Here is a 12,682-nt window from a genome sequence, read left to right on the forward strand (position 1 = left end):
GCTTTACAGTGTTTTTTATGGCAACCGTAGCTTTGTACCTTTATTATTGTTGAATCTGTCTTACTCTGAAGGGTTAAATTCACAGGTATTTCCTTCTGCTTTAAACACTGGTAGAAATCTTACTTAAAGTCCCTGTACATATTAGTATATTGAAGGGCTTCTATACTAACTTTGATGTTTGAGCTTCACTGTGCAGAATGATGTACATTGTCTGACACTAGAAGGCTGTTTTCAAATGCTAGAGGGAAAAGTTTATCTGTGCTCATCTTTTATTTTCTCGATTAGCCTCAGTTTTGGTTCAAACCTTAAAATTATTAAAATAATTTAAAGGAAAAGCAGCAGGTTGAGAAGCTGAAACATGTTATCGTTACATGAAAAAAGTGACTTAAATTATTATAAAAGAGTGGTCAGTTCATTTTCTGTCAGTCAACCTATTGATTAATCGACAAGGCATCATATATTATAGGTTCTATTATACAAAGATTTTAGTTTATAAAGTATAGCTGTCAGATAAATGTGATTTCACCATGAAATGTAGTGAACTAGTATAAGAAAAAGTATAAGTATAAAGTATCATGAAAAGAAAAGACTCAAGTACAAGTAACCTAGATTTGTAGTTTAGTACAGTACTTGATTAAATGTATACTTAGTTACACTCGACAACATTCAGTATGTTGTCATCATTTATGAAAGGTGGTGAACTTGTCGGACTTTAAGACCCGGGTTTGCCTGAGCGGTGTGCACATGTAGCTCGTCGATGGGCGCGCGCACGTCACGACACTCAATCTCAGTCAGATGCAGGGGCGCAGGGCAGACCACGCAACATCAACAACAGGAACAGGGTAAATGAAAATACCTATTTGTTCTGTTTGTAGTGGCTGCATTCATGTATAGATGTATCACCTCACTGCAGTATTTGTTCTTTTGTTGCTTACAACGCTTTTAAAAATAGTTTTTAGTCGCATATGCACTGAGGCTAACGGTTAGCCTGGCTTGGCTGGAATGTCAACAAGCCGTCAGACTAGCCGGATAGCTTGCTAGTTGGCTGCGAGGCATGCTAAGCGGCTACACAGTTGAACAGTTTCATGCCCGTTGCATGAACGTTTTTATTTAGAAGTCTGTTATCTGTTTCGGTTCCTGTTTAACTTCTGTCCTTAAGTACCCTGTGCACAGTTTCACAGACAGCTTCGACGAGGCAGTTTAAAGAGAGTTTAGCCGGCAGCCTGTGTGTTTGTGGTCTGCGCAGGTGCAATGGTCGTTTCCAGAGTCGGTGTTTGATCCTGACTCGCCCTTGTTTTTGTGGCGTAGGACTCAGACACTTTACCTGTTACATAAGTCATCAAACAAATGTTGTCTTAGGCTAATGTTTATGCCTACTCTATGGCTGGCACCTGTTCATTTCAGTTTAAACAGGCATAGTACTACACAGTCATGAGTCAGAATTACTGTGTCATGTAGTAAACAACAAGGCTGTGGTCGTCTAGCCCAGAATTAGCGTCCTTACTTCAGCCAGAAACCTTTGGCAGACATCTTGGTCATTCACCCCTGTCATTGTGTCCTGAAACTAGTCAACCATTACACATCTCTCATAAGGCTTTCATTTGTTGCTGAAAAAGTTCATTTGAGGTTGAATGGAAATGTTGCTAGAACAGCAGTCTTTTCCCTGAGTAATCTTCACTGAATCATCAAAAAAGTCAAACCCTAGGTGGGTGGATGCGTGCTGAGTTTTTTTTTCTGAGAAATCAGAATCTTTCATTGCATTTTGCCTAATGGTGATCTGTATTTCTCTTTTGATTGTCCAGTAAATATCTGTTTTTGCCTTTATTTCTCTTTCTAGGTTAAATCCACCCTGGTCTGCCACCTGGTGTGGGGGGCTGTAACCCAGTGAGGAGGCCTTTCTGGGTGGGAGGACGCATGATGAGCGGGAAGAGCCTACTACTGAAGGTGATCCTGCTGGGGGATGGTGGAGTGGGCAAGTCCTCCTTGATGAACCGCTATGTCACAGACCGCTTCGACTCCCAGTCCTTTCACACTATTGGTGTGGAGTTCCTCAACCGGGACCTGGAGGTGGATGGGCGCCTGGTGACTCTTCAGATCTGGGACACGGCAGGTCAGGAGCGCTTCAAGTCCCTGCGCACGCCCTTCTACCGAGGCGCCGATTGTTGTCTGCTCACATTTGCTGTGAATGACCTGCAGAGCTTCCAGAACCTTGGCTGCTGGAAGAAGGAGTTCATGTACTACTCAGACGTTAAAGACCCTGAACGGTTCCCTTTTGTGGTGCTTGGCAATAAGGTAGACATGGAGCAGAGGGAGGTGGGGGAGGACGAAGCACGGGCTTGGTGTGAAGAGAACGGCTGCTGTCCTTATTTTGAGACCAGTGCTAAGGATGACACTAATGTCACAGCTGCATTTGAGGCAGCTGTCAGAGAGGTTCTGGCTGCTGAGGACCAGATTGACCATGCACTACTGAGTAGTACTATTGATCTCCATGGCAACCGCAAAACCTCTCGCACATCTTGCTGCTGATTGGTCAGGTGCGAATACACCTTGTCTTAATCTTTCTGGCTGAAACTTGCCTGAGGCAGTCAGATATTGTTTATGGTACACATACTGTAGGTACAAGGTACTGAGAACAGTATCCCCTTAAGATATGGTTAAGATACAGCTGCTCTGAGGAGGGCGGTGTCAAGGACTCATCTGGTGTTTAGATTGTTGAATTATTGCTCTAACCGAGGTACAGACACACTGTAACAGGCACACTCATCCTTTGTACTTTGTCTGCTTTCAGTAGAGTTGCACAAAATATTTTTACCCGGCTTAAGCTTTGTCTGCCTATGCAGGAGTTTTATCAAACAGTGCTTTCAAAGTTATGGTTTTAATCAAAATAATTTAAACTTAAATAAATACAGTGGAAGAGAGAATACACCAGTACTCTATTGAAGAGCACAGTCTTTGGCACAGCAACTTGGAGTTGGTCTTGTTACTGCTCAACTTTTTGTCCATGAGCTTATTTCCAGGGTTTTAGAAGGACTGAATACAACATTGCCTTCTCTTTTAATTAGATGTGTTAGCAGTTGTTGGAGAGCTTGATTAAGAATTCCTGGCATCAGTATAATGACCAATACGATTCAAGGTACGAGGACGATAAATATTTGCTGCTCTCAAAAGGAAGATTCGCTTGTCTTCAATGCGAAGGGAATTGTGAGCTTTAATTTTACAGCTCTGACTGTAAGCATTGGGTACGGACTATTGTGGTGCTCTTATTCATTTGATTATTAGATTCATTACCACTGCACTTTTGTGTAGCCGGAGGTATCAGGTGCACGAGCCAGGCATTATCAGATCATATTTATTTCCTGTGATTTATGTACATGGGCCTGTTTTATTATGTAAGGTTCAGTGTTTCTCAAAGTTCAGAAATAATACTGCTGTTGTTGATAAACTGCTGTTTATATTTCTGAGAAGCACATTTCCACCTTCGACTTTTTATCTTTTTAACAGACTTTATTGTCTGATCTTTAGGCTTCTGCGTTTGATCAGGGGCTGATTTAAAATTCTGATGTGTAGATGAGGTTATAATTATTATAATTATTAACATTAATTTAGATAATTATGGCATGTTTGTAATCATGTGTCTGCCTTGTTGATTGCGTGGCAGGCCTTAACATTCCAGTCTTTTAGCTTTGCCTATTCTGAAGGTCTCCTGTCCTTTACTGATACATTACATACACGTGTGCTGTCAGTCTGTCACTCTAGGTCTCACCTGAATATGAAATAGCATGAGCACAAGGATAATGCCGTTACCACTAATGTGTGCATCACCTCTCCTGTCCATTCATACAGTATTGAATGAAACCTACAGCTGAGTATTCTGAAAAGTTGTTGACGTTTACGTGTGTAAATCTGGATGGTACTTTACTTTTATTTCAGTGTTTCTACACACCGGTTTACTTGCCACAGGTGCACTTGTATTTGTCCCTTTGGTTTTTACTTCCGTTGGCCAGAGGGCAGTGTTGTTTGCCTGTGTGCTTTTAGAAAATAATATGCCTCATATTCATTGCTTCAAACTGAGTTTAACATGGTTTAAATTCATTCTTATCAGTATTTTAGTTGCTGCTTGACAAATAATTTATATTGTGTCTCCTCTAAAAACCAAACCTGTTGCATAAATAAGATAAAATGTTTTCATCTTCTCACTGCACAAAGTCGCCATGGTTCTCATTATGGCCCTATGTTCTCATACAGCTTTCTGTTGTGTTAATGGTCTAGTGTAGTCTCTCAGCCTGAGATTGCATTATTTGCCTTTCAAGTCAAAAATTGCATCATATTTCAGTATGCACGCAGATTAATGGTGAACATTACAAGAGTTTCTCTGTGAAAGTGAAACCAATCCAATCAGGTACTGTCATATTTACTTTATTACATGTTTGTTTGTTTTAATGTAGGCCTATAATAACTAGCTTGTTTATGTGATCATGGTTTAAAGTTTTATAAGATGTGTTTGAGTAATGGCACTCTCAGCTGTGAACAGAGTCGGGCATTTCAACAAAATGGAGCTGTTAGCCTACATTAATTCAAAGCAATAATGAGGGCTGAAAGTGTATTATTTGTCAGTGTTAATGCTTTCTGGATTAAGCAGAATACCTTGTCTCTGTATTTACCATTACAGTTAAAATCCTGTCCAGATAATGTAGCCTACCACAGTGTTTACCTGAAATCTAACATCCCCGGGAATGAGTGGGTATTTACAAGCTGGTAGCATAACCCTACAGTATATTGTCCTAATGTTGCTGTCTTATATCACTGCAACCCAGTGTAATGTCAGTATTTTTTTAATGTTGCTGTAATATTTATGAATGTAAAAACTAATTTCTTTGGGCTGTCCATATTAATGGCTTATGTAAATTGCAAAGGGCATTCATTTTATAATAATGTACAAAAATGACAGTGAACGTCTGTTTCACTCTGTGCTCATCCCATGAGTGTGATTTAAGCTGTGTGAAAGTTAAGACTGTTCATCTTGATTATGTGTTGATCTAATGGACAACTTCCCTGTCTCCTCTTTTTGCACTACGGAAGATAAGACTGGTTGTGCCAACATGCTGGCAAAGCGGTGAATACTCTCCAGTGCTTGGCTACAAATAAAACATGCGACATACCAAATGGAGACATAATGTCATCTGTTGTTTTTGTGCCGATGCCTTGAAAATCCATGAAAGTACATGGCTTTCAAAATTACTTTCAAGTCTGAAAACAAAAGGTTTTTTTAAACTATTTTTAAAACTAAAATAGGTCACTCAAATTTACAAAAAACTAAAGTTTTCCACCTTTCTCCACCTTCGCTCACTTAACCATCAGGAACAAAAGCCCCAATATTTGCAGTAATAAGCAGCAATGTTAAAATTAAGCACTAAGATCATGAGTAAAACCGAAGTCTTCCGATTTTACCCCCAATACACACCTTGTTTGAGTTTCATCACACAAGACCTTGAATGTCATTGATTGACCAAGTATGTGTGGGACCCAAGAGACAGTGAGCGCTGTTTATTTCCACTTCATTAAAAAAGAATATCAAGCATGCACTGCAGATTTATTTTCCCTTCATTAAAAAGGATATCAAGCGTGCTCTGCATACTGTGAAATCTGACCGAGGCAGTCTGCCTTTCAAAATAAATGTTTTTAAATCTCTAACTGTCTAAATATTCAGACTGGTCAAATGCAGAACATTATAGGAAGTAAGCACAAAATACTGAGATGGTGTGGCTCAGTAAAAAAAAAAAAAAAAAAGTGCATTTGTAACATTTTACAACTTAAGATATAACATGCAATTGCCTGTATTTTAATGCCAAAAAAATGAAGGGAATCAACTTAATTACTACCAACTTGTAACAAACTGGAGCAAAACAACATAACTTCATGACCAGCTCATAACAGAGAAGCTTATGCAGCAAAACTGGAGGCACTGTCAGGAGATGTCAGAAGTGTATGCAGGGTACGGAGAGCACAGCGTCCCCCCTCTGTCCCTCTGCAGCCTCCCGTATAGGTCATAGCCTCTCGACTCCTCTTTCGCCCTGTGCCTCAGCCTCCTCAGGTACACCTGGTTCACAGCCAAGCGCAGGGAACAGTGCACCTGTGGACACAAGAGGAGAGAATACAAAACACCTTACAAAACACCTTGGCCCCTAGATATGGCAGGAAGCCAAGGATGGAGCACGAGTTGAACACCATGACACTACACCAGACTCTTTGCTTCCACACAGACTTCAAACAAATATTTTCAGAGGCACTCTGCACAAATACTTCAAAGAATACTCTTTTTATTATCAAATTATACCAACACAAAAAATAATCATCAAACAGCCAGCTGCCACTTGACAAATCCACCACTCACAGCTGGGTAAAGCTTCCACCAAATAGAATAATCTACTCATTATGTTGCAATAGGTTTTGTTAGTAATACCAAAGAGTACAATTAGTAAATACAGCTACAATAAGTAAAAAGAATTATTATACAATAACTACAACAAAATTCCTAAAGAATTAGAGATAAAACAAAGCTGTCCTATCTCTATAAAAGTACCTCAGTCATGCATTAACAGCAGGGGGGAGTCACACCTCAACAATGTGTTTTGCATCTAATAATACGAGGTTACTCAATAAGTTAGCACCTAGTGCTTTTTCCATCTCAAAATTATGAGAAACAATTTCAGACCATTCTAGATCAGATCTAAATAAGTAAGTCCCTTCGTCAGAAAGAAACTAGTCAAGATCATCTAAAATTCCTTCAGTTCCCTCACTCTGAATCCATCGTTTCCATTATTCGGGGGGAGGTGGCGGTCATGCAGCAGCATATGGATGCGTTGTGTGTGTGTGGTTGCCGTCCTAGAAGAGCTGCATTGTGGCCTTAGAGAGGTCTAGCCCTCTCTTTGTCCAGGGGAGCCTCTCCCTTGACATGTAATATAACCCTTGGCAGAGGCTCGTAGCGCAGGTGGCCCCCAGAACTGGATCCTTATTGGCTAGCTTTCAAAACGGGCATGACTCCATTGTTGAGGCTTTTCTCCAGCCCGTGAGAAAAGTCCTGAGGTCAGCGTGAGACTGCAAATGCGTGCTTGTCTGCCACCATGGCAACCAGATGTGAGGGATGGTAGCCATGGTAACCTATAATCCCTACTCTCCGTAACAGCTGCATTATAGCTGTACGTGTTGTCAATTGGTGGTTATTTCTTGCATATGTTAATTGATTAGTTGAGTGTTATTATTTGACTGTGATGGGAAGCAGAAATTAATTTTAGACACTAACCTCAACAAGCAACAAAAACAATAATTTACAAATATATTGGTGATGTGGCACTGAAAATAATGAACAACACAGCAGAGAAACTTCACACAAAAAAAACAACAAGAAAAAGAAAAAGGAAATACAAAACAATAATATCCTTATAACAAGGAAAGTAAAAATATAAAGACAAGTTTTTTTTAAAAGTCCATGTGGTGGTCCTGTGCAGATGATGTGGAAGGAGAGAATTGTTGTTGACCCTTTAGACCCCTGTGTTGGTGGTGAAGTAGTGAGAGAGCCGACAGGAAGCTGGTGAGCCTAACACCGTGCACCTATCCCCTTTCTCCCCAGATACCGCAGAACCGCAAAGTTATAGGTGGTTGACACAGTATAGGTCAGCTATGGAAGGAGAAGCAGAGACAGGAAGTGTCAGAACACAAGTGAAGAGAAGAAAACTCCAAACTACAAATAAAAAATAAAAAAATTTGATTAACTGCTAATGGCATTAATTTGGTAGCTGATACCATCCGTATAACAGCCTCTGTAATGGAGCATGTGAGTATAATGGGTACACCATTTGCCTGTCTGGAAAAAACCCACCAGACATTACAGCATTAGTATGATGTTTGTATCAGCTGAGAAAGAGGAACAGAGAGCAATAGTACAAAAGTCATCAGTCATGGAGGTCTGAGATGCCTCGCCGCCTACACTCTGAGCGTCACTAAGTCGCATGAGCCATAACACTATTGTTGTACCCCACTGTGGAAGCGCAGCCAAATTGGCTCCGGCTGAAGCATGATCACTCACCAGAGCCAAGAGAGTGATGCCCGCTCCGGCAAAGGCAGCAATGTAGAGGTCATAGGTCATTTGATACTGAAAGGGAAGAGATTTACATTGGTGGTGATAGCATGTCTACTTCATTTCATGTCAGGCCAGTTGTAGAACATGACTGCAGAGTCTGAATTATTTCCAGGCGTTTACCTCTCTGGTCTTGCAAACAGTGGACAGAGTCATACCACAAGCTTTCCCTGGCACTGCATTCCATGGCAGGAGCCCTGTTCAAATCAAGCGTAAAGGATAAAGCAGGTGTTACTCTATATTTTATTTTTCTCACTGTTTACAAATCCATGAACAGACCATAACAGACCATAATAATAATAATTTTTCCATTTCCAAAATGTTCAGACTTCCCTAACTTGTCTGTGGCTGTTATCTCTAAGTCCATTGGTTCACACTGAAGATGTAAATCAGGTCCCAAATACATGCTCTCATTTAAAATAAAAATAAAAAGTGATAATGTCCTACAAAAGCTGGGCACTGTAGTAAATCGCCAACGTTACCAAAACATGAGTAAATAGCATTTGTTGGGGACTATTTTCAGCTGAGGATTAATACACATTCGATGAGCTAGTGAGTATTTACAGCAGCAGATGGGTGTATGTGGGACTTACTCAAAAACTACAGTACCCATGTTCATAGTAATGAAGAAACGTGTCACCCAGTGCAACTGTCTGGCTCACTGATGGACAACAATGGAAGTCTATGGGCGCTAGGAATAAGCTTTATCAGTCTTTGGCAACACAGGCAATACTTGTTGAAGGATCAATTCATTGTTGGTTTTTGTCTTTTCATGGGATTTGTAAACAAAAAGACATATAGAATATATAAAACAAAATTAATGTGGGAGGGCAGTAGCTTAGGCTGCCATGAAAGGGTTTCTTGTTACCGTATTGTCTTGCATCTACACACAGCTGGTTGATACTCGCCGGGGTCTCAGTCAGTACGTCGATGGTGTGGCAGGTGGCATCCATGTTGTAGAAGAAGTAGACAGGCAGGGCAGAGAAGGCAAACACCAACAGCCACAGCACAGCCAGTACATATGTCAACACTATAAACTGTACAAGGAGAAAGCAATTCACATTAGCAATATACAAATAAACATTATGGTGCATCATCATAATAAACTGATGCACATAAGTAATCTAAGAGAGTGTCTTTATGAGCAGTGACTCACTTGGTGACCACATTTACTTTTTTCTGATTAGCTTTACTTTACTATCTCACTCTCTGTTCTCCTCCTCTTTGAACCACTCAGTTTTTTTCCCCCTCAACCGCTCAAACACACACTGTATGCTTATCTTTGCATGTCCCCAAAGGTTTTTAGCAGCCTTAAGATTTTCGGCTCAGCACCCACCAGGGAGTGATATGTGTATTAATCCCATCCAATCTCTCCAATCCCCTTTACTTGTCCCACTCTGGGCCCTCTCACCGAGGAGCTGAGGCAGCGGCCACACATGGTGCTCCTGAACTCTCCAAAGGTTTGCTTGGCAACACTGGTGGTGTAGAAGCCCTCAGCCAACAGCACGATGCAGTACAGGAAGAAAAAGGAGGCCAAACCATAGATGACATACTGGAAATATTGAATGCTGAGAGGGAGAGGAAAGGGGAAAAGAAAACAGTCAAAATTCAGGGTTACAGAGAATTCAGATCTTCAAAATAGACACTACAACACCAAAAGAATCCCATGGGGAGGTTAAGAAGATGTCACTCTAATGATGGAAAAGCTAAATTTTACTACTTACATGTAGGCAAGGGTGATGTAGTCCTGAAGGTTACGGGCAAAGTAAGTCTCAATGAGTCTCTCTGTCTCTGTGAGTGCCTGGTGCCCACAACCACAGAAGAGGGCAATGCCAGAGAAACACAGCAGTGTGGCGACCAGGGAGCAGTATGGCACCCCACCCAAACAGCGCATACAGCAGTCATAGCAACCTGTGAGTCACGACATACCATTAAGGTCAGGACACATTATTATCACTAATGCTATATGAAGAGTACACAGAAGTACTCTGCTCCAATGTACAAATGATGCACAGCAGAATATCACTCCTTTCCTGTAAAGGTAACTCTGGTGGTCGCATTTGCCTTGCTTTTGAAGCATCCCTCTGAGATTTTTGCCTCCATCCCAATACAATGAATGTGAAATGGATTTTGCTTGTGCTGCTCCAAACTAGGGGTTGCTACTAAAGAATATTTTCATCATTGATTAAGCTATTATTTTTTGGTCTAATAATCTCCACAAAAAGTGATTAAATGTCTACCGCAGTCTCACACTCTGAGCTCAAGATGACATCTTCGGAAGTCTTGTTTTGTGCGGCCAACAGACCAAAACCCAAAGATATTTTGTTTACAATGAAATAAAACAGAGAAAAGAAAATCCTCAAGCTGGAACCTGGAAATAGTTTTTGCTTGACATTTAACGAAAACAATGTATTGATTATCAAAACTGTTGGACATTAATTTTTCAGTGGATCGATACAGTATATTCAACAACTTCTCCTCTATCCAGAAGCAGTTTCCTTGTTATGCTGGATAATTCACAGAACACACTGTCAACAGTTTTTGTTGTGACTGTTTCTTTAGTAGAAAGTAGCTCCCACAAACAAAAGTGTACAATCAGGTTGGACTAACAGGAACACTGTTGTTTTTTAATGGTGTGGACGGCTTACAAAATTCCATTGAACAGGGGTGATGGCAGAAGTCTGCAGAGATGGATATCCTCAAATCTGAAGCTGAATCTATCTGCATACCTAGATAACACTAGGGGTAGGTGAAGTTTGAACCAACTATTTAAAGAAGATTTGCTACTTTGTACTATGCTACTTCATCACTATGGCTCAAGCTGCAGCTGTAACGTTTAGTTCACTTGGTAAAGCTCTGCATTCTCCCTAATAGTCATGTGCTGCTTGAATGGATGCCAAGGGCAAAGGGCATGGGGATGTGTCTGCTCTGACCCCAGCTCACACCCTGACTCCATTCACCACCCAGCATGGAGAGTGTGAGAAAAAGGGGGAGGACGGAGAGGAGAGACAAAGTGAAAGAGAGAGAGGCTGCTTTTGTGACTGGAGAGACAACAGTCTTTGTCCCACAGCATCATGGGGGTACAAGGGCCACCAATGTCAAGCAAACAAAGACCAGAGGCACCTCTACGCCTGACACACACACACTCATGGACTTCCTTCTGGGCTAGACACAGGAACAAGAAGGAGATAGTGCGGAGGCTGTCTGCACTGGGAGAGGATGGAGGGGGGGAAAAAAAGATAATCTATAAACAAACAATGCAACTGTGTGCATGTGTGCCATTACACGCTTGCATGCATGCATCCACACAGACACACACAATGGAAGCACACTGACTGTGGTTGGTACCATTACAGTAAACACAGATGGCAGGAGGGGCAAATAGATAGCTCTTTAATTGAACACATCTACATGGCAGTGTTGACTGTCTGTGTGTCAGGGAGAGAGAGAGGCAAAACTGTGATCACTGCCATTCAGACAGTACTATAGCATGGAAGAGGGAGTTTAGCCAAAAGCACACAGTTATTTTGAGTATTGTTAAATTAGAAAGGAACATAATTAAAGTAGGGCAAATACACATAGTTACCTCTATGCACACAAAGAATTATAGTCACCACAAGTACAAGTACACAAGTAACAGCGCGCACATAATCCAGAGCTTTGGAGCATCTTACAGTCGCGCCTTCAGATACACCTTGTACCAATTAACTAATTAATGACATCACCAGCCTGAGCAAACAGCTGAAGGATCTGAACCGAGGCAGCCCCCCCCCCAGTCTCTCCACTGTGACTCAAATGAAAATACAGGTCTAGTTCTGCTCGAAAATGCAGAGCCCAGGCCAAGTTCGTCTCTTTAAAAATTGAGAAAGATTGCGACCGAAAGCAAATGCGAAGGGGCTCCTCTGAATGTAGCCCTGCCATCTCAAGCATGAAATAAATCTCATCATATCAGTGGAGCATCAGCCGGTGGGTAGCCGACCTCTAAACTGACACACACACACACACAAAAAAAAAAGCTTAATAACTTCTGATGCTCTCTCACAGTCCCATTCTTATCAGCGTGCAATCACATAAAATAAAATACAGATTTGATAATAAGAAGTATCCTATCTGCTAAAGGCTAATACAGTTAGATTCTAGTTGGCAGGAGTTTCTTACCCATGTCTGGAAGGATGCGTTCAGGACTTGTTGGCTACACTGCTGCCTACACTGCAGCTGGTCCGCTGATGATATGCGCAACTTGTCTTCGGCCCCCGTATATCAATCTCAACTCGCTTTCTGTTCCTACAACAATGGACAGACCCGCCGATGACTGCAAGTGCAATCTTAAAGGAACAATGTTGCTTTTCAATGAACTTCAAGGCGGAGAATAATGAGGAGTTCAAGGTTCTTGCGCTTGTAGAAATTTACTTAGTTCATTGTTGACGCATATTTGCATTTAGACAGCAACTTGCAACTTCTTATGCAAATACAGAAGAGGGAAAGTTACATTTTTGCCCCATGGAAAAAATATAACTTTTCCTCTGTGAGTAGTTGGTCATTCAAACC

At 41.2% G+C, this 12,682-nt stretch overlaps 2 protein-coding genes across 3 annotated transcripts; one reads left to right on the forward strand and one right to left on the reverse strand.

Annotated features, from left to right (window-relative positions):
- Positions 1-778: 778 nt before the first annotated feature.
- Positions 779-5,174, forward strand: rab9b (RAB9B, member RAS oncogene family). Its single transcript, XM_023402207.2, has 2 exons — positions 779-842; positions 1,838-5,174. The coding sequence occupies exon 2, from the start codon at positions 1,915-1,917 to the stop codon at positions 2,524-2,526; it is 612 nt and encodes a 203-aa protein (XP_023257975.1). The 5' UTR covers positions 779-842; positions 1,838-1,914; the 3' UTR covers positions 2,527-5,174.
- A 355-nt stretch (positions 5,175-5,529) lies between these two features.
- Positions 5,530-12,448, reverse strand: plp1a (proteolipid protein 1a). Of its 2 annotated transcripts, XM_023402091.2 has the most exons (7): positions 12,293-12,448; positions 9,859-10,045; positions 9,546-9,702; positions 9,003-9,171; positions 8,258-8,331; positions 8,084-8,149; positions 6,301-7,675 (listed from the first exon to the last, which is right to left on the reverse strand). In XM_023402091.2, exons 1-7 carry the CDS (start codon positions 12,294-12,296, stop codon positions 7,595-7,597), a joined length of 738 nt encoding a protein of 245 aa, XP_023257859.1. In that variant the 5' UTR covers positions 12,297-12,448; the 3' UTR covers positions 6,301-7,594. The 2 variants fall into 2 exon arrangements, with proteins under 2 accessions (XP_087029022.1, XP_023257859.1); XM_087172896.1 differs by lacking the exons at positions 6,301-7,675; positions 12,293-12,448 and adding an exon at positions 5,530-6,130 and having other exon boundaries at positions 9,859-10,061.
- Positions 12,449-12,682: the final 234 nt, after the last annotated feature.

The sequence above is a fragment of the Seriola lalandi genome, unplaced genomic scaffold (assembly GCF_002814215.2).
Source record: "Seriola lalandi dorsalis isolate HSWRI2012SDOR001 ecotype SW California unplaced genomic scaffold, Sedor1 jcf7180002053898, whole genome shotgun sequence".
In the NCBI taxonomy this organism is placed as follows: domain Eukaryota; kingdom Metazoa; phylum Chordata; class Actinopteri; order Carangiformes; family Carangidae; genus Seriola; species Seriola lalandi.